Source organism: Saccopteryx leptura, chromosome 7 (assembly GCF_036850995.1).
Source record: "Saccopteryx leptura isolate mSacLep1 chromosome 7, mSacLep1_pri_phased_curated, whole genome shotgun sequence".
NCBI classification, from domain to species: Eukaryota; Metazoa; Chordata; class Mammalia; order Chiroptera; family Emballonuridae; genus Saccopteryx; species Saccopteryx leptura.
In genome coordinates, this window is record NC_089509.1 from 81,777,471 (window position 1) to 81,805,225 (window position 27,755).

Genomic DNA, 27,755 nt, shown 5'->3' on the forward strand with positions numbered 1-27,755 from the left:
AAAGTGGTAAAAAAAAAAAGCACAATTTTATATTATCTCAACTTCATAATAGCCATGGACCCTTAAGTGTAACACAGTCATTGACTCAGTATTTATATATTAATGTCACATATGTAGTTTATTACATATTTGCTTAGTGATTTTGAGATTTTTATGGACAGAAATAGAGGGGTAGGTAAAAGAAGGTTTTCAGTTGTTTGTATGGAAAATGATATGCAGATTATAATTATTACAATAGCTTTATTAACTCAAAAGAATGTCACAATAGCACAGTAAACCTACTATTGTCTGCTCCTGTCTATTCTCTGAGAGTCGGTTATTGTACTATGTGAGAGCTCAGACTTCTTGCTTTCTTCTCACTCACATCCTCCCTTTTATGATAAGAACAAGAACAGTGAACCATGAAACACCCAGTTTATTTTCCAGGGCATAGTGGGGTCACAATGGTTTCACCAGTACTTGTCCTCACCATATAGTACTAACCAAACAGCCTTCTGCCTTGCGTAAAATGTAATCGGCATTAAGATTACTGATCCTTTTCTTTCTCTTAGATGTTTCAGTAAACACAAGCCATAACAGTGGCCACATTCCTCAGAAAAGTCTTCAAAAGTGAACACAGAAACTTTACACACAACCTCGGAAGAACCAAAGGAGATAAGGAAAAGAGATTGGGGCAAAAAAGACAAAAGTGGGGATAGAGCAAGATAACATATTCAATTCAATTTCATTGTAACAGGAATTTAGAATTTCATCGGATAACTGTCCCTCCAAAATGGAAGTAATCATATTTTTTAGCATATAAGTTTCATCTTGATATGAAACATGTAGCTGAGACGGTAAGAAGACAGTCCTGCCCTTTAGTATCAGCATATATAATGTATTATCCACATTGTGCTGCCATAACAAAGTGCCACAGTCTGTCTTAAACAATATAAGATTATTTCTCATGGTACTGGAGGCTGGAAGTCCAAGATCAAGGTGCTGGTGTGTCTGGTTACTCCACAGCCCTCTCTCTTTGGATTGCAGATAACACAGCCCTCTGCATGCACCCCTGGTGTCTCCTCCCTTCTTATAAAAACACCAGTCTTACCGGATTAGGGCCCCACCTTTACAAGCTCATTTAACCTAATTACCTCCTTAAAGGCCCTACTTCCAAATATAGTCACATTGGGGGTTAGAGCTTCAATATATGAATTGTTTTTTCAGTGGAGGGGCACAGAATACCAAGGATGAAAAACACTATTCATTATATATAGAAAGATATGAGACCAAGAGAGTAGTTTCATATCTTAGATATAATTAATAAAGGAAAATCTTATCCATAAGAAATTAAAGGAGAAAAGGAAATTAGAAAGGAATAAAACTTATAAATATGTAAAAATTTCATTGTCACATTTTAAAAATATTTTTGTTTGAAGGATTTGTGTGTTAGAATGCATTTATGCTTCCCTAAAGAAATTGAATGACTCACTCTTCTTTCTGTGTCTTCTAATTTTTTAGCCACAATACCCTCGTTCTTGTTATTTTTTTCCCCAAAATGCACTTTCTCCCCATCCTTTCATGTTTAACTCCTACTCATGTTTCAAGGTCAGTTAAAATGTGCAGTCCACAAAGCCCATCTTGATCTCTTTTTTCTCTAAATTTCAGCAATTCACCCATATTACATTTATAGTGCTCTTATATAATGGTAATATTCTACCATGGTAATTCTATAATACCTTAATTGCATCACTCCACTAAATTATATATTCCTAGATCAAATAAAATTTGAATATGATAATTTAGTGAAATAGAAATAGCAAAAAACATCTGACAAAACACCAAACATGCCAACTCATTCTAAAAATGGACATTTTTTTTTCTTTTATTTATTTTTAATGGGGTGACATCAGTAAATCAAGATACATATATTCAAAGACAACATGTCCAGGTTATCTTAAAGTTCAATTATGTTGCATACCCATCACCCAAAGTCAGATTGACCTGTCACCCTCTATCTAGTTCTCTCTGTGCCCCTCCCCCTCCCCCTTCCCTCTCCCTCTCCTCCCTCCCCCCCGTAACCACCACACTCTTATCAATGTCTCTTGGTTTCATTTTTATGTCCCATCTATGTATGGAAAAATGCAGTTCCTGGTTTTTTCTGATTTACTTATTTCACTCCGTATAATGTTGTCAAGGTCCCACCATTTTGCTATAAATGATCCGATGTCATCATTTCTTATGGCTGAGTAGTATTCCATGGTGTATATGTGCCACATCTTCTTTATCCAGTCATCTATTGATGGGCTTTTTGGTTGTTTCCATGTCCTGGCCACTGTGAACAATGCTGCAATGAACATGGGGCTACATGTGTCTTTACAAGTCAATGTTTCTGAGTTTTTGGGGTATATACCCAGTAGAGGGATTGCTGGGTCATAAGGTAGTTCTATTTTCAGTTTTTTGAGGAACCACCATACTTTCTTCCATAATGGTTGTACTACTTTACATTCCCACCAACAGTGGATGAGGGTTCCTTTTTCTCCACAACCTCTCCAACATTTGCTATTACCTGTCTTGTTAATAATAGCTAATCTAACAGGTGTGAGGTGGTATCTCATTGCAGTTTTGATTTGCATTTCTCTAATAACTAAAGAAGATGAGCATCTTTTCATATATCTGTTGGCCATCTGTATTTCTTCCTGGGAGAAGTGTCTGTTCATATCCTCTTCCCATTTTTTTATTGGATTGTTTGTTTGTTTGTCGTTGAGTTTTATGAGTTCTTTGTATATTTTGGATATTAGGCCCTTATCTGAGCAGGTGCTTAAAAATATCATTTCCCAATTAGTTGGCTGTCTGTTTATCTTGTTATCAATTTCTCTTGCTGAACAAAAACTTCTTAGTCTGATGTAGTCCCATTCATTAATTTTTGCTTTCACTTCTCTTGCCTGTGGAGTCAAATTCATAAAATGCTCTTTAAAGCCCAGGTCCATAAGTTTGGTACCTATGTCTTCTTCTATGTACTTTATTGTTTCAGGTCTTATGTTTAGATCTTTGATCCATTTTGAGTTAATTTTAGTACAGGGGGACAAACTGTAGTCCAGCTTCATTCTTTTGCATGTGGCTTTCCAGTTTTCCCAGCACCATTTGTTGAAGAGGCTTTCTTTTCTCCATTGTGTGTTGTTGGCCCCTTTGTCAAAAATTATTTGACTATATATATGTGATTTTATTTCTGGGCTTTCTATTCTGTTCCATTGGTCCGAGTGTCTATTTTTATGCCAATACCATGCTGTTTTGATTGTCGTGGCCCTATAATAGAGTTTGAAGTCAGGTATTGTAATGCCCCCAGCTTCGTTCTTTTTCTTTAGGATTGCTTTGGCTATTCGGGGCTTTTTATAGTTCCATATAAATCTGATGATTTTTTGCTCCAAAAATGGACATTTTCTAAGAGAATACTGGTCCACAGAAAAATATCTCAGAGGCAGAGGAAAGGACTTCTGGAGCTGACAAAGCTGGGCTAAGCTTATTGTAACCTATCTTTCCCACTAATCAATTCCGGGTAAAATACAAAAAGCAACTACTTGCAGATTCTAAAACATATATAACAAGTGAATGGGAAGAAAATTAAAACCTGAGGAACGGCCAATAAGGAGATGGTGAATTTCTTGTGTACTTTTTTCTTCTATTTTTTGGCTTTGACCTGAGAACAGACCCAGTAGGGGACTGTGCAGTAAGCACAGGTAGCAAAAGTCTCACTAGAGGACTGAAAAAAAACCATGTGCGAGCCAGACAGAACGGGGGCAAATCGTGCTTTATGTTTTCTCTCTTTGTTCTCTTCTGGACCTGCCCCCGTGTCAACCCCAGCCACAGCTGCAGCAGCAATGACGGAGCAGTCATCTGAAACACTGAGGAAAACCCCCACTCTCTGGATAGCAGAACTGGGCAAAGGAGCCTCTGTTGTGCATGGAGTGCAACCGTGTCTTAGTCTGCTCAGGTTGCTATAACAAATGATCACAGACTGAGTGGCTTAAATAACTAACACTTATTTTTCACAGTTCTGGAGACTGGTTTGAAGATGGCCATTTTTTGTATCTTCACATAGTGAAGGGTAGAGAGCAGTGGTCTCTTCTTATAAGGGCACTAATCCCATTCAGGAGGACTCCACCTCATGACCTAATTAACTAGGAAGGGCCTACCTCCAAACGTCATCACATTCGGGATTTAAGCATCAACATATGAATTTGGAGGGAAAATATTTAGTCCAAAGTGAGGAGAATATCAGTATTTTTGTCTTTCCTCTTTGCCACTTGGCCCTAAATATGCACATGGGATAGTGTAACATTGTGGAAAGTTAAACTCTGAGAGAACATCATCATTTTGATTAGAATAATATGGGAAAAAAGGTCCCTGAGATATGGAAAGTGTGGAGGAAGTTGTGGAAGGGACAGCCCTGAAGAAAGGACTCCCTAATTCTGTGACCGAACAGATACAAGTGCTGAGCTTTTTACTCAGCAGTGCAGATGTGGAACATATCCAAAGAAGCATACCAAAGGTCGAACTAAGATGTAAATCAATTGCTTTTCTAATACTAGCAATGAACAACTGAAAACAATTTTTAAAAGTATCATTTACAACTATACACCCCCCCCAAAAAAAAAAAAAGTAGTGGATACAGATCTAACAAAATATTGACTTAAAATTTATATTGAGAGGTAAAAACAATTTTGAAAAAAAAAAAACAAAGTTGGAAAACATATCATCTGATTTCAAGACAATATAAACTGACATTAGTTAAAGGCAATATGGTATTTTCAAGACAGAAAATTTTTTCAATGGGATAGACAATTCAGAAATGGATACACAATATTGATTTTCAAGAAAGATACAAGCCAACAAATAGAAAAAAAAACATTTTAACAAATTCTGCTGGAACAATGAAATGTACACATTTTTTCTCTCATTCTCTCTCTCATGTGTACACACACACACACACACACACACATCTTTACATACAGAAAGATACTTTTCCATGCCTGATTAACAACTATATCAAACTTATTTTCTGCAAATGACATCCGCAACATAACATCTTTTTGATTCAAAAGCAGGACAATGTTGTGACTTCAGTTTACAATATTAGCTTTTAAAAATTAGGGCTTCCATAAAATAATATATCAGATAAATAAATTTCAAAGGACATATTCTACAGGGTAGGTTGAAAAGAATGTGCCGGCTTCCAAAATATAACAATAATTATTGTGAAGAGCTATATGCAACACATTTTGGGTTAAATAGCTTCACTATATGGATAAATATTATTCCTAAATTTGAAATGAACAAGCACTTTATGTATTGTCTACTTCATCTCCACTATTATTTTGCATCATATTTTGACAAGACAACGTTTTTATCCACACTATCTTTGCTCTTCCTTCATCCAAAACAGGGGTCCCCAAACTACGGCCCGAGGGCCGCATGCGGCCCCCTGAGGCCATTTATCCGCCCCCACCGCACTTCTGCACTTCTGGAAGGGGCACCTCTTTCATTGGTGGTCAGTGAGAGGAGCATAGTTCCCATTGAAATACTGGTCAGTTTGTTGATTTAAATTTACTTGTTCTTTATTTTAAATATTGTATTTGTTCCCATTTTGGTTTTTTTACTTTAAAATAAGATATGTGCAGTGTGCATAGGGATTTGTTCATAGTTTTTTTTATAGTCCGGCCCTCCAACGGTCTGAGGGACAGTGAACTGGCCCCCTGTGTAAAAAGTTTGGGGACCCCTGATCCAAAACATTCTTGAGTCCAGAGATGCTTTAAAACCAGTAGTTCCCAAATGGACACTCAATTTTTATAGCACTCAGCACTTGAGGTGTTGATACTGTTTGTTCTTTTGCTGTTGCCTTGAGAGGATTGTTATTTGGTGCTCTTTGGGTTTTTGAAAAATACAGACTTCTAACAGTGATAATAATGTTCACAATGGTCTGCATAGAAGAATTTGAATATATAACAGTGGTGCAAGAATTCCAAAGATGGCAGCAATAGAAACAACCCAAGTGCTCACTGATAGAGTAGTAGATAATAAAGCTGTGGTATATATCTATATATACACCAGAATATTACTTGGCTCTAAAAAGAATGAAATCTTACTATTTGTGACGGCATGGATGGATCTAGATTCTAGAGGCTATTATGCTCAGTGAAATAGGAAGTCAGTCAGAGAAAGACAACTACAATATGATTTCACTATATGTGAAATCTAAATAACAAAATTAATGAACAAACAAAATTGAAACAGATTCATAGACACATAGAGAACTGGTGATTACCAGAGGGGAGAGGGTGTTGGGGCTAGGTGAAAGAGGTGAAGGGACTAAGAAGCATAAACTGGTGACTACGAAAGGTCATGGGAAGATAAGTGAAGCACAGGAAATATAGTCAATAATACTGTATAAACCATGTATGGTGCTAGGTGGGTACTGGAAGTATTGAGATTAATACTATGTCAAGTATATGACTGTCTAATAACTAAGCTGTACAGCAAATCCAAGACTTAATTTTTTTTAAAAACCCTCTATGTGATACTATTACACATCAGATTAACAATAATTTAAGTCTGACTTTAACATGTATGCATGCAAGTAGAATAATGGGAACTTGTGCATGGTTGGTGAGTAGACATTGACATAATCATTTTGGAAAATAAAGTATTATCTTGGCAAATAAAAAAAACAATGGTGCATTTCAAAGAGTTTTGCTATTTTAGAACACATATAACAATAAATAAAACCGTACAAGGAATGGTGAGTATTACCCTCAGTTATTATTGCTGCTGAAATAAACCTAATTTATCTGACTCCCACAGAAGTAAAAAAGACACTTTTAAAGAGCAGAGTTATATTAGATATAGGTCTGATCTACTTAACAAGTTGTTAAGCAATTCTAATACTTTCCCCTGAAATGTTCAGATACAATCCAATTCCATTTAATGTTATCACTAGCCCTTGAAATTCTAATTAGGCAAGGACCTTCAGGTATCAATAGTTCCAAAAGTTACTTATATTCTAACTTATCCAAATTTTATAGGCTTTTTTCAGTTTCCTTAAATAATCAGCCCCTCACTCAGCTAAAACAGTATGTAAAAAGTGCTTATCACAAAATTAGATTCTTAGTAAGTGCTCAATATTAGGTATTACCATTATCAAACAAGTATCTCTAGGTAATGGAAGAATGTGCTATGCAGTTAAATAGGATACTTATCTGATACTTAATAATCACTTTAAAAATAACCACCTTAGGCCCTGGCCAGTTGGCTCAGTGGTAGAGCATCAAACCGGCATATAGAAGTCCTGAGTTTGATTCCTGGTCAGGGCACACAGAAGAAGCAACCATCTGCTTCTACTACCCTCCTTGTCTGCTCCGTACTCTCTCTTCCTCTCCCGTAGTCATGGCTCAATTGATTTGAGTGCATTGGCCCTGGGTACTGAGGATGGCTCCATGAAGCCTCTGCCTCAGGTACTAAAAATAGCTCAGTTACAAGCATCAGCCCCAGATGGGGGTTGCTGGGTGGATCTTGGTCAGGGCACATGTCGGAGTCTGTCTCACTATCTTCCCTCTTCTCACTTAAAAATAAAATAAAATAACCACCTTAAGTCTATTTACTGAAACCGCTCCTTATAAGATTACCAAAATTGACAAATAGACCAAGAATAAAAAAATATTTCTTAGTGAAATAGCTACCATACCTTTTTGCTAATATTTCAACATTTTTACTAACAAATGGCCAAAATCTAGGGGTTATGGTTCATTAACTCCATTTTATATCTCTATCTCTTTGAGATGCGAGTCTGTTGTCTTGAAAAATAATCAACGAAAGGTTTGGAATCTTAAAAGCAGAAATATTCAACAGTCTTGTCATTATTTGAATATGACTGGACTCAAACGAAAAGATATATATATATTTGTTAGAAAATAAGTAATTTAGTTTCCAATGGATATAATGCTTATAGATGTTCTGCTCGATGGAACAGAGTTATATTAATTGCAAAACAATAAAGACATAACTGCTACTATGTGGGACATGACCAACTATATTCACATAAGTTTGAAAAAAGCAAAATATTTTTTTCTTAGTGAGAAACAATAGCAACAACAACAAAACAGCAAACATCTGACTATTCTTTAGGTTGATGTGAATTGGTCTGCTGGGGCAAAACTAAGTCAGATATGGACTTCTAAATTCTCAGAAACCTCCCATATAGCAGTCTAATGTGTAGTCTCACATCAAATATTAACACAAATGCCTGTATGTCACCTATTTGTTAAGTAATTAAAAAACAAACTAGCAGCCATTCAATACTTGTTAAAAGGCACTTAAAAACCTGTTTTAGCAGCAAACTAGTGCACATATTGATTGTCTAGATTCTGTAATTTCTCTTTTGGATTTAGATTATCAGAGCAGAGTATAGTACTTAATTTAGGCCCCCAAAGAAAAGCTTGGTAATCTCTTCTTCAAATCAACAAAATAATTAAATTTTAGTTCTTGAAAAAGTTTATCCAAGTACAAATTATTTGGTTAAAAAATGAGAACTATGTAACACAGCTTTTCTTTTTTAGCCTTAGTTACCAGAAAGCTTTAAACATAATATTTCAGGGTCCAACTATAAGGATTAGTTTGTCTCAAATGCCTAGGTGGTCTCATCAGATGTTATCTTGTTTTATATTATTTTCAAATTGCACATACCTCAAATCCCTGTAGAACATTCCGTAAATAAATGTTAAAGAAATCCATAAGCCAAGATCATTTGTTGAGCAGTAAAGAAATATATTCACCAGAGTTTTAATTTGTAGAGTAATATTTATACATACTACATACAAAAAAATTTAAGAATGACTAGTATTCACACATAGTAGTTAATTCTATTTATAAAATTCACATGCCTCAACCATTTTAACTTTAAGTACTATTAGCTGTTATTTTTTCAATAGTAAACTAACACCTAATCAAAAGAGTCATGTAACACAGAACTGAACATTTCCTACTGATGGTTTATTTGCATTGTTTCTAACATATAAAATCCCCAAGAAGGCTGGCCTAGTGAAAAGTGAATGGTAATGTGAACTTGGAAATGACACAATTGATAATCGTTCTCACATTGGGGCAAGCTGAAGGGCTTAGCTTCCAAAAGATGAGGCTGGATGAGCCTCCAGTATTCTCCCAACCCAGTCTCCATAAGATTTATCTACTAACAAGGAGATTCTAGGAATAGCAGCCATTGTCATAAAAGCTCCAATCAGACCATGACCCGGAAGTGTATCCATACCATTTAAGATAGTCCCACACCCAGTAGGGACTAAATACAGAATTTGTAACACCCAAAATTATCAGCTCCAACAACATGCTCCTGAACCTTTCATCAATCTGCAATAACAAGTCCCTGGGAATAAAAATTCTGGAAATTATTTACTTATGGTAGGGTTTTGCTCTATTTGCTAAAGACTGATTTATAATTAAGCAAGTAATATGGGTTCTTTGGTTTGCTTACCGTGGTCTCTAATACTTAACTACTCTAATATTAATAGGAGAAGGAAGAGATTATTCATATTTAGTTTAGCTAATTAAGCAAAAAAAATTCAATACTATAAAATTTTATTAGTTGTAATTGTTAAAAAGCTGCACAGGTAAATAAATATACTAATTAAGAGGGATCATTTGTGAGAAAAATATTTTTCTTACATTATGATGATTCCATTATCAATGGAAAATGAGTCAGAAGGTAACCCAGCAATATTCCAGGCTCGAATTGTCACTGCTTCTCCCAAGATAGCCATAAGGGAATAATCATCAGAACAGGGGATATCTCTTCCTTTGCACAAATTTGTCCACTCCTTGATTTGGTACTTTAAGGCAAACAGAAAGATTAAAAAAAAAAGTTAGAGGTTACTAAATGAATACTTTGTTGACTGAGTGAGTCAACAAACCATTGTTGAAATTCTACCTTAAAAATGATTTGTGTCTATCATATTTTTCCCAAATAAAATTATAACTTGGAAGGTCTACTATGTATTAAATGAAAATTAATTATATCCAATGTTGAGATCAAGTTTGGATGATCAGTTAATAGAGAAACCAGAATTTTGTATCTGGAAAAAATAATTGCCAATGATTATTCTAAAGCTTCATCTGACAGAGTAATTGGAGACCACCTTGTTTTTCTACATATTTTCTTTAAATTACAAATAATAAACATAATACAGTATTATTGTATAACAGTAAATCCAGTTTGAACTGGTAGGGGACATATAAACACTTATTCCTGGCTCTCACATGCCCGGGCGGAGGAACCACGGCAGGGCTATTAGACACCAGCAAGGATCGGAACATATACTGGGGTCTGTGATACCCTCCTCGGGATGCTCTGGAACCAGAGGGGTACTTCAATCCAAGGTTCATACTCAAAAAGTCAGAAGTCAAAAACCAATTTGAGGGCCCTGGCCGGTTGGCTCAGCGGTAGAGCGTCGGCCTGGCGTGCGGGGGACCCGGGTTCGATTCCCGGCCAGGGCACATAGGAGAAGTGCTCATTTGCTTCTCCACCCCCCACCCCCTCCTTCCTCTTTGTCTCTCTCTTCCCCTCCCACAGCCGAGGTTCCATTGGAGCAAAGATGGCCCGGGCACTGGGGATGGCTCCTTGGCCTCTGCCCCAGGCGCCAGAGTGGCTCTGGTCGCGGCAGAGCGACGCCCCGGAGGGGCAGAGCATCGCTCCCTGGTGGGCAGAGCTTCGCCCCTGGTGGGCGTGCCGGGTGGATCCTGGTCGGGCGCATGCGGGAGTCTGTCTGACTGTCTCTCCCCGTTTCCAGCTTCATTAAAAAAAAAAAAAAAAAAAACAAAACCAATTTGAGGTTACAGATCAAAGAATTCAGAAATAGTAAAAGATATGACCAGAAAGAAAACAGGTTAGGAAGAGACAGAGAGAAGCTGGATATAGGTGTTGATAGCAGCCCGGGGGTAGATGAGCATGCTGGGCGTGTGACGCGGTGCCAGCTGAGAGGGCATGGTGGGCACTACCGCTCCCTTCAGGTTCCTGCTGGGGAGGTGCAACCAACATTCCCTTAGGTTTGCAGAGGAAAAGCCATGACAGTTTGGATGGAGTTGATGACTTTAATGACCTTGATAAGCCAGGGTTTGTTTGTTTTTTGCAGAATGCCTCTTAATTGGGTCGGTGTGATGAATCTCTCATGACACCTTTGGCAAGAATATTACAGAAATGATGTGTTCTTTGATTGCTTTCCATCAATGGTACATGATTTCAAATTGTTCACGTATTGATGATGTTGATTTTTATCACTTGATTAAGGTGTCTGCCAGGTTTCTGTTTCATAATTATATGATTTTAGGTATGATTACAGCTTCTCTGGATGGTGGAACAAAACCCAAAGATATCTGAATAGATGAATGTTTTGTTAAAGCTCCAAATGAGAGAAGGTTGCCACACAGGGGGTTGCACCTGGATACAGGGTAACAACACAGTGGAACTGTATGTAGGAGGATAGCTTACGTATGACAAGCTAGGTTTCCTGGAGATTAAGTACTTAGAAGAATCCCACAAACACAGCCAGAAGAGTCATCCCCAGGTGGCAGGTGCTGGGGGCCTCTGGAAGTTAGGGCCGTGCCTAGTGTGACCTTGGAGCATTAGAGCCCGATGAAGGAAATGGTTGTGGGGATAGCTCAGCAAACTGCCCGCAGTAGGGAACGCAGAGTTTTTAATCAGGATTCAAAGCTGAGTCAAGGCAGTGCTGATGAAATATTGTAGTATAGCTTCTCCACTAAGTTGCTCTTTCCCTTTTTAATTAATAAACATTTTATGGGAAGATATTTTGTAGCTAAGTAAATATTCTGAGTTTTGTCAGGTACTCATTTTTAAAATTTATTGAAGTACTATGGGCCCAGTTATCACTGGAGAACTGAAGTCTTCTTTCTTTTTTTTTTTGCATTTTTCTGAAGCTGGAAACAGGGAGAGACAGACAGACTCCCGCATGCGCCCGACTGGGATCCACCCGGCACGCCCACCAGGGGGCGACGCTCTGCCCATCCTGGGCATCGCCATGTTGCGACCAGAGCCACTCTAGCACCTGAGGCAGAGACCACAGAGCCATCCTCAGCGCCGGGGCCATCTTTGTTCCAATAGAGCCTTGGCTGCGGGAGGGGAAGAGAGAGACAGAGAGGAAGTTGTGGCGGAGGGGTGGAGAAGCAATCAGGCGCCTCTCCTGTGTGCTCTGGCCAGGAATCGAACCCGGGTCCTCAGCACGCTAGGCCGACGCTCTACCGCTGAGCCAACCGGCCAGGGCTCTCTTTCTTTTTTTTTTAATGAAAGGTACCAACTCGACAAAGAGGTTGAGGAATAACTGACAACTACCCGATTCAAGATTGCAGGGAAGAGAATCCTGCTGTTTATTGAGGGTTCTTAGCATTCTGAGAATTTGATGTTCAAAAGGAGCCAAGATTATTATAAGGACTTTTAAAAAATATATTTTATGTATTGATGAGAGAGAGAGAGAGAGAAGAAGGGACAAGAAGCTTCAACTCGTAGCGGTTGCTTGTTACATGTGCCTTGACCAGGCAAGCCGGGGGTTTTGAACCAGCAATCTCTGCATTCCAGGTGGATGCTTTACCCACTGCACCACCACAGGTCAGGCTACTAGGTCATTTTTCTTAGTTGGGTTTTTCAGAAGCAGACTTTGAGATGAAGACTTATGTGAAATGATTTATTAAGGAAGGGACCCTAGGAGAAGCAGGACAGGACTGGAAGCAGCCAGTTAAAGGTGAAGGGCCAGCCAGTTCTGCAGCAGGTGGCTTCATCTTGATCCCACAGAAAGTAGAAGTTCTTCTTCAGAGTTGTCCCAGTGAGAGGGAAGGGAGACAGACTCCCACATCTGTTAATCATTCATTCAGGCCTGAGCCAAAGGGAAGATAATTCCCAGGCGACTCTACCTCTCCAAGTGCTGGGCAAGTGGATTCTAAGAATCTATGGGAAGTGTACCAAAAAAGAGACACACGTGACAGCACAGGAAGCCAGGAGGGGCTCTCAGCAGAGCAGTGAAGCTGCCACTCTAACTGTTACACTTACAGTTTATAGTGTGCTCAGTAGCACACAAATTAAAGTTAGAACTGAATAGGAAACTCTTGATGGGGTGTAAACTGCCAGCTACCACGACTAAAAGAAATAAAAGAGAAGATCATGGAGTAGGACTCAAAGAATGAATTCACCAGAAGAAACAGTGACGTGAGATACTCATAAAGGAAAGTAAAAGCCTAAGTTTCTACAGTGAAGACAGGAAGCGATAAAACTGCTTGTCAGCTTTCATGCTGATGAGATGAGATGGGGTGACATGGATCCTTGAGTCCGTTGCGGGGACAGTGGATAGAAGTTCATAGAAGGAGCTATGAGCTTTGGTTGTATCTTGACTGTTGCTTTGCTTCTGTCAGTAAATTCCACCTCAGTGCTCTCTTGAAGCATTTGTGTGGTGGTCTGACTGGCAACTCCATTCTGGTAGAAGCGGGTGACTGTGATGTCAGCAGGATGCATGCGTTGGAACAAGTCTGTGGGAGGAGGTGGAATGGGAGGAATGGTTCTTGCTGGTTCTTGCTGGTATACTGTCAGCATGGCCCTGGACCACTAAGCAAGTGCCAGTGCCGACACCCAGAGCCATGCTGGGAACCAACAAAGAGGGTAAGGGTGACTGCAGCTAATCCTCCTTTCATGGTTCCAATCTGATGTGGAAGAGGAGAGAGTGCTCAATTAAGAAGGTAGGGGGCTTTAAGTCTCATTCACACTCTTGTCATTAACCCCTGTGTAGCTCTGAGCAATTTTCTTATTCTTTATAAGCCTCAGCCTATGAAACTGTTGAGCAAACATATCTATTACTAAGTAAAGAGTGTTATATTTGAACCATTTGAACTAAAACATATTAATGCCATAACCGTAGACAGTCACTCAAAGATACAAATGAACAAAAGCTAAGAACAATAGAGAGGTTGTACACCAAAACAAGGGCTCCCCAAACCCAAAAGACTAAAGACAGAAGCACCATCTGTGTGAGGATTTTAAACCATTTTGATTAAAAACATACAGCAAATAAACAAACTAAAACAGTGCCCACCAAGAATTCTGCTTAAGAGAAAGTCCTGAAATTAAGTGAGGTTCAGCTGAGACCACATATAAGCAAATACTTATAAGATGATAAAGGTGTTATCATTTACTCTTTCTTTCCTTGCTTGACAACAGAAACTATTGCCAAATGTTCTAAATTTCCTTCTCTTTACTCTCATCAACCTCCTTTCCTTTTTCTTTTAATTCTTTTAATCTTTCTAAATCTCTCCTCTTGCTTTGAAAGGGACATGTTCTGAGCTGAGTTCCAGTTCAATTTTCCTACATCAAGCTGAAGAATATGCTGAGTTTTATTCATAAAGGGACTGAAAGTGGAAGGAAAAGGCAGGGAGGAGAAACAGAGTTAGGAGTTGAGTCAAGGAGAAGACAGAGGTAGAATCCGGCAAAGGGGTAGCAATTCAAAGCAGGGAACTCTGTCTGTGTTTCCTGAGATAAAAAGTCCCTTATCAATTGGGTTTCAGGCAAGCTCATAGCTTCTTCCCCTAAAGTGTCGGTCTCTGAAGTGATTTGGAATCGTTTATTAATGAAACTCATAGGCAATTTAGTTGATAAAACATACACACAATAATGATACCTTTATACTTATTTAGAAACTGAAATTTTATCATTAGGGTCTACTATTTCACATCACATTTTAAAGTCAATCTTTTTGTTTCTAAAACAATAAGATTTTGGAAAAGTATTTATAGAGCATCTTTTGATTAATACAGAGAATAATTTAAATGCACAACTAGAAATCACTTAAACACATTTTGCTTCTCCACCAAAACAAACAAACAAACAAACAAACATCCCTAAGATTACTGTCGGCTGTAATGGGAGAGTCAGGAAGAGACCTTAGAAATTGGCTTGTATCACTCACCTGCCGATAGTTAGATGTAAAGGCTCCCAGGTAAGCCACAACTCCTGAGGAAATGAGGATGTCACCCGTCAGGTTGATATACAACAGCCCAAGCTCCAGAGATGTTTGACTCCACCGTGTTTTCTCGCCCCCAAGGCCTCCAATCAACTGCTCAGCTCGTTCTAGCTTTTTGCTGCACAAGTCAACCTCAAAAATGAATGGAAATTTTTGTCAATCTCCACAAGTAGAATGAGTTTTAAAGTTCTGCGAGATTTTATCTTCAGAGATAAATGATTTTTTAATTACAAATTTCTGATTGGAATTTTTTTAAGTCTCTAAAAGAAAAATGTGAGACAGTTTATTATGAACACTGTGAGGTTCATGATGTTTTAGAATTTTCTTCATAATGAAGTATGTACTTTAATACAATTTTGAAATTCATAATAGTATTTCTCATATAATGCAAAGATAGCTCTATTCAAGGAAACAGCCTACAATATAGACACTAAAAGTTAATGATATAATGAACAACATTCTCTTGCAAATATATATGGTCTCCCTCCATTTTAATAATCTAAATGAACCTGACCAAGTGTTGGTGCAGTGGATAGAGCGTCGAACTGGGACACAGAAGACCCAGGTTTGAAACCCCAAGGTTGCCAGCTTGAGCACAGGATCATAGACATGACCCCATGGTTGCTGGCTTGAGCCCAAGGTTGCTGCCTTGAGCAAGGGGTCACTTGGTCTGCTGTAGCCCCTCCCCCCCCCCATCAAGGCACATATTAGAAAGCAGTCAATGAACAACTAAGGTGCAGCAACAAAAAAATGATGCTTCTAATCTCTTTCTCTTCCTATCTGTCTGTCCTTATCTGTCCCTCTCTCTGTCTCTCTCTGTCTCTGTCACACACACACACACACACACAAAATAATAATCTAAATGCATTTTATTTTAAATATTTTGTGAGTGTTTTCCACTCATTTAACTATGGTTGATTTGATCATTTTAAAGGTTAAAATGTTTAAAAGTTTTAATAATTTATGTTTACTCACAAAGCACAATTTGCAAGTTGTTAAATTGTGTCAACCTACTCAGACATTTGCACTTAACCTTAAATTAGGGCATCAATCAATACTTGAGAGACAATTTTGTGCAAAAGACTGTTCACCAAATTTGATTACATGTAATTAAGCAAAGTAATTTTAAAAATAAAAAAAGTAATTATGAAAGTAGCAAACTTGGGGAAAAGCCATTACAATCCATTCAAAAGCAATATCTAGTAGAATACCTGAATTATTTTGATGTAATTTTAAGTGATTTAACATCATTATTTGGGGAAGAGGACAAGATTAAAATTTATCTTGAAATTCAAAATTAAATAATTCACATGAAAAGAGGAACTAAATAATTGATAAAAAATAGACATTTACATTGTTTTGTAATAAGAATTTGGCTTATACTTTTTTCTAGTGTAATTATATTTACATTAAATAATTATTTTTAGATTAAAACATAAAATCTTGAGTCAGTTTATCTAAAGATAAGTTTTAAAAATACAAGGTATCTAAATAGTAATACTCTTGACACTTCTTAAATTTAAACTTTTTCTTTTTGAATTTTCCCTTTTTTAACAGTTTCTTACTTCCTAGTTTTGTTCTTCATCCATTATTCTTCCAATGATGTTGAAATATGTTAAATCACGTCTTAGAGTATAATAAAGTTGTCATCAGAAATTAGTAAGTAAAACTATTTTAGTTAAAATTTCTTTGCCAAAAGCAGATTTTTAGTATACATATATGCATACATTCATTTTATGTTACCCTAATTTTTAACATTTTATTTTGAAAAATAAATAAAAATTTCAAACATATACAGCAGAGTTGAAATGTGTTTAGTTGAAATATGAGTGACAATATACTGTCAATTATATTATTTAAGGCAAAACTGATCACTTAGAAATTATGCCTAATAATAAGTCACATTTCTAAATATTAGCACCGGGTCACATATTTGCACAAATATAGATAGAATATGCACACATATCCTACAGAAGGAAGCAGTCTGATGCTGTGGGAAAGAGCATAGCTATTAGAGTCAGATTGATTGCCGGGGTTCAGATCTTAGCCTTATTGCTTAGACGCTAGGTTGACCATGGACAAGTTATTCAACTTTTGGGTGCTTTAGTTTCTACAAAAAGGTACAAAAAGACTACCTCCCTCTGAAGGCTGTTGTGAGAAAATGAGATAATGCATACTGCTTTCAGAACAATAGTGTCTTCCACATAACAAGCACCCAACACATTTTGACTATTACAAAGTATTTTGACTTTTTCTCTGAAATATAATCAGACTTTACAGTTAATTTTTACAAAGAATATAACTTTTTAAGTTAGAGAAATGTTTTTAAAGACATTTTCAGTGGACACGATATGGTTCTGGGTATTGAGTTCTAATCTGAGCTTTACTGTTTTGGTTCTCCATTTCCTTACTTATAACATGAATAATAATTTAAATGCCCTAACTCAATATTTTAATAATATAAGGCAGAGATGATTGCTAATTTTTTTTGGGGGGGGGGAGAGGAAGGACCAGAAGGTAAATACTTTTTGCTCTGGGGCCCAAGAGGTAAAATCAAGAATATTATGTAAGTGCCTAACCAGGCAGTGGTGCAATAGATAGAGCTTTGGCTTTGAATGCTAAGGACCCAGGTTTGAAACCTCAAGGTCACCAGCTTGAGCACAGGGTCACTGGCTTGAGTCTGGGATCACAGACATGACCCCATGGTCTCTGGCTTGAAGCCCAAGATCACTGAGTTGAGCCCAAGGTTATTGTTTTGAGCAAGGGATCACTGGCTTGGCTGGAGCCCCCCAGCCAAGTCACATATGAGAAAGCAATCCATGAACAACTAAGGTGCTGCAATTCGTGAGTTGATGCTTCTTATCTCTCTCTCTGTCTCTTTCTCACTAAAGAGAGAGAGAGAGAGAGAGAGAGAGAGAGAATATTAATTATAGTATGTAAGTACTTATATAACCATTTAATATGTAACCATTTAAAAATGTCAAAACTATCAGTAGCTTGTGGGCCATAAAAACAGACAATGGTAGATTTGGCCTGTAGGTCACAGTTCACCAACTCCTGACAAAAACAAGGTCACTGTGTTATATGCTAACACTGACATCATTTATATTCACAATAATTGACAATTGGCCATCTTTATCTATCTTATCCTGTACCTGGTTTTCCAAGTCAGCCTTCTTCTCTTTATTTAGTTCAAGCGTGTCCTGAAGCTTGGCCAGCTTGTCCTGAACTTCACGCAGGGCTGCCTGCTTCTTTCTAAGGCCATCCATGGCGACTTTAAGCTCCCCTTCAGCTGCAGCTAGCTTTATCTTTTTAGGAGCTACAATTTTTGCCACTCTGCAAAAAGTAAAATTGGAAAATGAAATATACATTTAATATTCCAGTGCACTATCACTGAATTTGCTTTTCTAATATCCTTACTATTACTCAAAACCCATCTTTATATACAACCTATACTGATTTCTATATTGTTTCATCTAAAAATCAGTCAAGGTTGATCCCAGCACATAAGAAATGACTACTAAAATAGACACCAAATATGCACAATAATTTCAAGTAAATAATTATTTTTTTTTATCCAAAATAAATATTCGATTGTTGCCAGTGGAATCTTGGCGATTTTACCATAAAAGAATTGCATATTCATGTAAAATATTATAGTGTTTGGGGAAAGTAACCTGATTCGTTAAGGCTTAATTCTGATGAGGAGAAGGTGAGGTATTTTATCTGTATCATTTTCTTTCTTTTCCTTTTCTTTAAAATTTCAGAATATATCCTTACCTAAAATCCAATTTCCTTATAAATATGTATGTTGGTAATAAAAGGTACTATGTAGAAAAAAGGATGGATCTAAATTATTTTTTCTATCTAGGAAATGGAGTCAATCATGTTATCTTTCTAAACAAATGATAGAATAGTCAATTTAAATTTATTATTAAGATAGTATATCATGGTCCCAAACATATAAAGCATGTAACATATATATATATATATATATAAAATAATTCAAATTGTCTATGAATTTGAAGACAACTGTAACAGTTGCTTTCTGAAGAAATAACCAATAGTTTTTACTCTGTATATACATGTTATCAATGATTCTCATACAGGCATCAAAAAAGGCTCCTTGTCTCATAAAATATAATACACTATAATACACCAGTGGTTTTGCAAATGTGGTCCAAGGAATGCTCCTTCCCCTTCAGGGAGTCCACTAGGTCTTCCCTTGTCCACCTAAACATCTGTGTGAGGCTGTGTTTTCTTCATATACATCAGGGGTAGTCAACTTTTTTATACCTACTGCCCACTTTTGTATCTCTGTTAGTAGTAAAATTTTCTAGCCACCCACCAGTTCCACAGTAATGGTGATTTATAAAGTAGGGAAGTAACTTTACTTTATAAAATTTATAAAGCAGAGTTACAGCAAGTTAAAGCATATAATAATAATTACTTACCAAGTACTTTCTGTTGGATTTTCGCTAAGTTTGGCAGAATAAATCTTTATAAAACAACTTACTATATTTAAATCTATCTTTTTATTTATACTTTGGTTGCTCTGCTACCGCCCACCATGAAAGCTGGAACACCCACTAGTGAGCTGTAGGGACCAGGTTGACTGATATACATCAATCAAAACAATATATTGCAACAGACTGAAGAAGAAGATTTGAGAGGCCAGCTATCTTCTATAAGAGCACATATTAAAGAAATTTGCTAAAATATAAAATACCACACTTCTTATAAATATTTTGAAAATGTGGATTTAAAAAAATAAGTTAACGTGTCATGCTTTCACTGTTACTTTAAGATAAATTAATATTTAAACTTTTTCTCAGTTTTAATCTCTAATATGGTAGATAAACAAAAGTTTTTGGGGTCTCCAATAATTTTTAAGAGCATAAAGGGCTCCTGAGTCCAAAAGTTTAAGTACCACTGTGTTATACTCTTTAGTTGGTATAATCTTGCCTCCAGTAAATATTGTACATAAGTACATAGCAGGTATTAGGCATAATTTTTTGAGGTTACTCTCACCTGTGTAGCTTCTAAGTTTTACATTGTCTAACTGAACAAACTTGAAATTAAAACAAATCAGTTTGGTTTCTTTTTGTCAGTACTTACTTATCATATGAATCCATTGCTATGACCCATTTGCACAGACCCTCGGCTGCTGTGGAAGCATTTCTGATCTTTTCTGGAACAAAATCTGGATTTGGTATATAATTTTTTCTTATGATATTCATGTAAGCTGGAGGAATGTTGTCTTTGTCATATTCATGAAGTGACTGTAGAAATCGGATGTCACCAAGAAGTCTCTTAGCTGGACCCCAGAAATCCTCTATCTTTTTTCCTGAACCTGTCGGGTCAGGGATTTTGTCAGCCTTGATGCCTTTCAGGATGCATATGGCTTCCATAACAATCTTGACACCGGCAGGAGGACTCTTCATGGACTTTACCACTGTAATGTCCTTGAAATAAAACATGCTAATTATTTAAAAAGAATAGTTTGTCTGTGTGTTACTTGTAATTGGTTTCTATTTTCAAACTAAGCTGTAAGACATAAAATCTCATTGTTTTTTAGGAAGAAATGGTTACAACGATAGCATTTTCAAGAGGCATTGCCAAGAAGCATTGAGAGGTTTGCCTCCCCAGAAAGTTAAAAACTAAAAATAATAATGGAAAGATACCTTATGCAAGATTACTTATGACATAAAGTATACTTCAAAAACACTTAAAAGAGGGATTTGGTTGTTACAAGTAAGAATTTTGTAGCATCTTAAAAATAATAGAAGATGCAAACATTAAAAAATACAAATAAATTATAAATATGAAGACTACAATCCCATTTTATATATAATTAACTTACATTGTAAACATTTTTGTTTGCATCCTTCTGTATCTCTTTCTATGTATATGTATATGTTACAAACCAGGGTATAGGCCATATTTTAACCAATGGAATCATACTATACACAGCATACAGGCTGTTTTAAAAATTATTTCAATAACAACATATAGTGAACCACCTTTCTTGCTAGTATACATTTACATCATTTTTAATGGCTGCACAACCTTTCAACATATAGATATGAACCACAATTCTAATATTGTACTTTATCTATGTTTTTTCTTTTTTTTTTTACAATTACAATTGCCCTATTGAATTAAAGACTTTATTTATTTATTTGACAGAGACAGAGAGAGAGTCAGAGAGAGGGATAGATAGGGACAGACAGACAGGAAGGGAGAAAGATGAGAAGCATCAATTTTTTTCGTTGCGGCTCCTTAGTTATTCATTGATTGCTTTCTCATACGTGCCTTGACGGGGGCAGGGGGGAGCTACAGCAGACCAAGTGACCCCTTGCTCAAGCCAGCGACCTTGTGTCCAAGCTGGTGAGTTTTGCTCAAACCAAATGGATCTGCGCTCAAGCTGGCGACCTCGGAGTTTTGAACCTGGGTCCTCCTCATCCCAGTCTGACGCTCTATTTACTACGCCACCGCCTGGTAAGGCGAATTAAAGATTTTATATTCTTTATTTTTAAAGCTTTCAACACATATTGACAAACTGCTCTACGAGATTAAAATGGTGCCTATTTTACTACATACACCCTTAGTAACATTGCTAGGCATTCTGATAGGGAAAAGAAATCATATTTTAATCTGTATTTCTTTAAATACAGTGAAATAAGATGCATATTCATATGTTTGTTAACTATTTGTATTTTCTATTTTATAAATACTCTTTTATATCATTTTACTATCTGATTTTAGAGTGACTTTTTTATTTAGTTGCAAGAGCTATTTACATAAAGACATATTAGACTTTTGTTTGCTATAAAATTCAAATACTCTCCCCCAGTGTTTCCAAACTTCTATCTGTACTGTTTATATCAAACAAAATGGGTTAGTTCTTCGATAGTAAAATTTATAACTTTTAGAAAAAACTTTACAATGAAAAGTATAATAGTATCCAGATCCTATACAGTATATTACAAACAATATTGCTTAGTTTGTTTTCTGATTTCTCTCATACCTAAGAAATACGAGGTTCTAGTCCACTTAGAGATTACAAATATAATTTAATTTCCTACTATTTCACAGTATATAATTATTTATATTTAAATTTCCAACAGTCCGAACTATATTTTGGAGTAAGGTTGAAGAAAGGCTCTAACACTCTCTCACTCACCCCACCCAACAGTTTAGTCAAGCCTCCCCCACACTGTTTTTAAAATTTTATCTTTATCTTTCTTAATTGAAATGTTCCCCTTTCATATTATAAATTTTAATATTTAATACCACACTTTATCAAATCTAAGACATGCTATTATAAAATATGACATAAGCCATACTATTAATTTACATAACATACACACACTAAAACCCCACTGACAAACACTGACACAATAAAGTTGGCCATCCATTTCCACAAGTTATGTATCTGCAGATTCAACCAACCATGGATGTTGTCATTATTTTCTAAACAATACCATATAAGCTATTTACATAGAATTTACATTGTATTTGGTATTTAAGCAATCTAGGGATGATTTTTTTTTAAATATATGGGAGGATGTGCATAGTTTATATGAAAATACTATGCCATTTTATATAGGGAACTTTAGCAGTGTAGATTTTGGTAACTGAAAGGGGTCCTGGAACCAGGCCCAACTCTACTTTATAACATCTACAGAAGGTGTATCTTAATTACAAAAGTGTGTATGAAAAAGATGCACATTAGAATCAAAATATATATTTGAGTCTTATACCCCTGTCTATTATTGTGGTTGTTTTGCAAAGTTCTTGAAGTAACAGTCATTTTATGTAGGTTGTAACATTTAGGAGCTTTCTTTTGTTTCATAATTGTCTCAGTCAGCCCTGGCCGGTTGGCTCAGTAATAGAGCATTGACCCAGCATGTGGAAGTCCCAGGTTAAATTCTCGGTCAGGGCATACAGGAAAGGTGACCATCTGCTTCACCCCCCCCCCTTCTCTCTCTTTCTTCTCCTCCCACAGCCATGGCTTGATTGATTTGAGTACATTGGCCCCAGGCACTGAGGATGGCTTTGTGGAGCTTCCACCTCACTAAAAATAGCTTGGTTGTGAGCATGGCCCCAGATGGGCAGAGCATTGGACCTAGACGGGGTTTGCCATGTGTATTCTGGTGGGGGCATATGCAGGAGTCTATCTCTTCTATTCTCACTTTAAAAAAATGCAAAATTGTCTTAGTCATGTGCACGTATTTCTTTTTTTTCCAGGTGAATTAAAAAATCCTTTGCCAATTTGAAAATTATTTTAATTGCATTATTAGTGGAGACTAATTTGGAGAAAGAGTAAGTTGTAGCGCACAACAGTAGGTATTTACTTGAGCTCTGATGACATGTTTCCTAGCAAGTGTGTGGCTGTCTTACCTGCGCGGTGAGTGTATCCAGGGCAGAGAGCGCTGACTCCAAGATGGGCAATGCCTCTGCCAGGTCAGCATCACATTCATCTTTGATGGCTTTAGCAGCCATAGCATGTTCATTTGCTACAGTCTCATCAGCTTTCACTATCTTTTCCGTTTTGGCAACTTCTACAGATTCCCTCTCAATGATTACCATCATTTCATCAACCTGTTTGCTAGCGACTTTTAATTGAGGATGCAGAGCCTCCAACTCAGACTGCATTGTGGCTACTTGAGAGGCAGCAGAATCCAGTTTCTCCAAACCCACTTCATACCTCTTCTTCATTTTCATTACTTCACTGAAAGCAAAGAGATAAAATGAGGTTAGTTCTCAGGCTCTGTATTCTACTTCAAGGAAACATTTTAAGTGTTCTTGAACTTCCGGGGCTTTTTCAAGGCAAAACAAAATGAGTGATCTGAAATTTTTTTCACATTTATTAACAGCTTGTCAAAAAATATGAACTCAATTAAAAGCAGATGGTATGTCTTGTTCATTTTTGTATTTCCAGTATTTAGTAAAATATTTTGGCACATAACAGAAATTTAAAAAAAAACCCACATTAGGTATAAAGGAAAGAGACTTCTTTTTCAAATTAATGATGTGCTTTTAAAATTAGTCAACTTGGGAAGTTAATTCCAACAACACTATTGTTCCTTAAAATCTTCTTATAATCATTTCTTTCAAACAGACTTCAATGCCCAAAATATATTATCATGAATGTTGGCAAAGGTGGTAAACTATTTTAAGATGTATTCAATATGTTAAAGTAGGAGTTTTTTATTAGGGCAAAAGTGACCAATAAGATAGACAATAAAGCTCAAGATTTTCTTTCTAGGGCAAAAAAATACCATTTATATGTGAGGGCACACCACTTTTTTATTGCATGTTGATTCTCTCTGAGTTAGCAAAATATTTGACAGTAATGAGAACTGAGGATATTTGATGCAAAATACCCTATTATCAAGTTCAGTTTTACTTGACACCTAGTGGAGCTGGCACAGGGAAGTTCTCACTCCAGCCAGCATGAAGCAGTTTCAGCATTTTGGTTCATCCTATGTGACGCTTTGCTAGCCAAACCAGTTTCCTGGCATATGACCACCTTGCTTCTAGGTTACAATAAAACTTGGCTATAAAGACATTTGAAGGCTTTAGCTATTAAGGGAAGAATAACTACAGGTTATAAATTCTAGTGGAAGTACAGAAGAATTAAAAACAGGAAAATATGAAAATCAAATAAAAATGTATAAAAATGTCTAGAAAACTATTACTTTAAGCCTCCTTATAAGTTTGTATTTCCTTTTTATAATCTTTCTTCTGGTTAGGACAGCCTTAAATTTGTGAGCATACAATCAAACAAAGCCATAAGTGATATCCAAAATTTAATTACAATCTCTAAGAGTTTCAAACCCTCTCTGAAGAGAAAATAGGAAGAAAAAAAAAGCAAGATTTCATTAAGTTAAAGATCATAAGATTGACATGGAAAGACAATTATTTTGAGTGCTAAAGAAATAATAAAATTCAGCCAAGTCATGTAGCAGCAACCTTGGTGAGAATTGCAGACTTCATTAGGTCAATGGAAAAAAATACTAACGGTATAATTCAAATATGAGGGTGTGAACCACTGTGAATAGGGAAGCTACGATACGCCAGCCGTGGAAGGCATTGCAATAGTCACCATAAATACAGATGAGAAGTCTCCTACCAGATCCAGGTAGCATTCGGCCAGTATGAGAAAAGGGGCTTCAAAACGCCTGAGATCATGAGTTAACCACAGAAAAATTTGAAATTAACTAGAATTATAAGCAGAAGTTGAACTCACAGCATTAATAGTTTTGTGTCAAGAAATCTATGCACATTTGGTGTTTTAAGTATTTTTTATTATTTAAAAAAAATTTGGTCTGTAGCTAATAGCCTCAACTTGTAGTTGCAACATGAATTACATAATGGAATATTATTAATCAGTCACAAGAAAGGAAGATATCCCAACATTTATGACAACATAAATGGGCCTTGAGCACAGTGTGCTAAGTAAGATACATCAAGGAAAGATAAGTACTGTATATCACATATATGGAATTTTAAAAAGTCAAACCTATCAAAACCAGACAGTAAATGGTTAGTTACCAGGAAACTGGATGAAGAGCATAAGAGAAATGGTGTTTAAAAGCACAAAACTGTAAATGAATATTAAAAAGCCATTAGAGCTCTAATGGACAGCAGAATGAAAATAGCTAACAACATTATGCGATAATTATGTAATGTGATAAATATCATTACAATAGTCATCATATTACAATATTAAATGTATCAAAGTAACAAGTTTAAACTTAAACAATGTCACATGTTAAATTCAATAAAAAAGGTATTGTAATATAAATTGTGTAATCAACTGATAGAGTTAGATCTGTATTTTTAAGTAAAAATCTCATGGTTTATAGATAATATTCAAACTTTTAAAAGAACTTAAAGCTCATCATACCTATGCATTTAATTTACTAGATTAGTTATTTACATAGAAAAGTTTGATTCATTAAATCAGACCTTAAAAGGGAAATAAAATCTATTTAAAATAATAAATACAATATAAAAACTTTGTTTAAAAAAGTTGTGAATGTGAACAAACATTAATTGAAGATCCCCCTTAAAGGCAATCACTAAAATCTCCAAACTTCTAACTTACTGACTTAATTTACAGTTTTTATATTTTTAATATACATATTGAGTATTTTTAGAACCAAAGAAATTTTTGAGAAAACTTTTCTGCATGTAAAAATCACCCTCCATAACATAAAAAGCTCCCACTGACACATTCTAAAGTACATGAGCTTATTGATATTTGTATTGATATTTTCAAATAAGAGTTTATGAGAAGAAGGAAAGCTGACTAGGTACACTGAGGGGTTGTCTCTGGGTCTCAGCTACATAGCATCAGAGAAGATTTATCTATTGTCAAAGAAAAATCCCTCTCTAATGCTGTTGACTCAGTATCACTATGAAAGGATCTTGCAGTCTTACCACAGCTTCGAGAAGCACACCTTCATTCCTTCAACAAACATGATTATTACACTATTCACAAAAATTAGGGGATCAAGGAATGTGCAGATACTCCAATACTTTCAGCCTTTTGTATATGCATTTTCACCAATGAAATAAAAGTTGGTTTTGCATCTCATTTGCATAATTGAACAACTTTCTTTGACTTGTCATTTGCTTTTCTGATGTTCTTGTTTTTTTTTTTTTTTTTAATTTTAATTTTTATTTATTTATTTTTTTACAGAGACAGAGTCAGAGAGAGGGATAGACAGGGACAGACAGACAGGAACGGAGAGATGAGAAGCATCAATTATTAGTTTTTCGTTGTGCGTTGCAACACCTTAGTTGTTCATTGATTGCTTTCTCATATGTGCCTTGACCGCGGGCCTTCAGCAGACTGAGTAACCCCTTGCTTGAGCCAGTGACCTTGGGTCCAAGCTTGTGAGCTTTGCTCAAACCAGATGAGCCTGCGCTCAAGCTGGCGACCTCGGGGTCTCGAACCTGGGTCCTCTGCATCCCAGTCCGACGCTCTATCCACTGCGCCACCGCCTGGTCAGGCAGATGTTCTTGTTTAACAACAAAAAAAATCAAATGCTTCTTCTTTTTTATCGCTTCATATTTACTTTGAGATACCCTCTAATTTTTGTGAGCAGTAAATTTATATGTTCGGCAACGCATCTATGCAAAAGAATAGATGCATTAGATCCCCACCCTAAAAAACGTTTGTGAAGTAAATTATTTAAAGATCTAACAAAATTCATTATATATATATATATGAAATAAATCTCTATTTCATCATAGCTATGTCATTTTTGTACACAAAAATACTTTAAAACAGCTGTAGCTTATTTAAAAATATTAAAATTCATTTTTACCTTCTTTTCTTTTCCAACAATAGTTTGAAGGTAGAGATTAATTCAAGATAAGAGGTTGGGGTCACATAATTGTATCTCTGAAGTTGGACATAGAAGGATGTTGATAAATCTATAGTAGAAGTGTGGAAGCTTTTACACATGTCGATACAGCCATCTTGTGTTTCTTCTGACATTTCAATATCTTCCAGAAAGCGTGAGGCAACAGCCTGCAGTGCATCCTCAGGCCATGACTAAATTAAATATAAATGCTTTAGTTCTTGATCAAGGTTACTAATATGAGTCAGTTAGTACTGTAGTCCTTTACAATTTATATGGGTGTTGGAAATAGAGGGGAAAGCATGAGGAATGGGTTGGG

The 27,755-nt window shown here is 36.2% G+C and overlaps 1 protein-coding gene across 1 annotated transcript in view; it reads right to left on the reverse strand.

Annotated features, from left to right (window-relative positions):
- DNAH7 (dynein axonemal heavy chain 7) overlaps nucleotides 1-27,755 on the reverse strand; it is a 256,542-nt gene that overhangs the window by 79,035 nt on the left and 149,752 nt on the right. The window contains exons 42-47 of the mRNA XM_066345867.1: nucleotides 27,401-27,630; nucleotides 23,460-23,790; nucleotides 20,172-20,518; nucleotides 18,209-18,389; nucleotides 15,000-15,185; nucleotides 9,709-9,872 (exon numbers count right to left, since the gene is read on the reverse strand). Of these exons, the coding sequence (XP_066201964.1) occupies nucleotides 9,709-9,872; nucleotides 15,000-15,185; nucleotides 18,209-18,389; nucleotides 20,172-20,518; nucleotides 23,460-23,790; nucleotides 27,401-27,630 (1,439 nt within the window). The remainder of the gene's footprint in view (nucleotides 1-9,708; nucleotides 9,873-14,999; nucleotides 15,186-18,208; nucleotides 18,390-20,171; nucleotides 20,519-23,459; nucleotides 23,791-27,400; nucleotides 27,631-27,755) is intronic.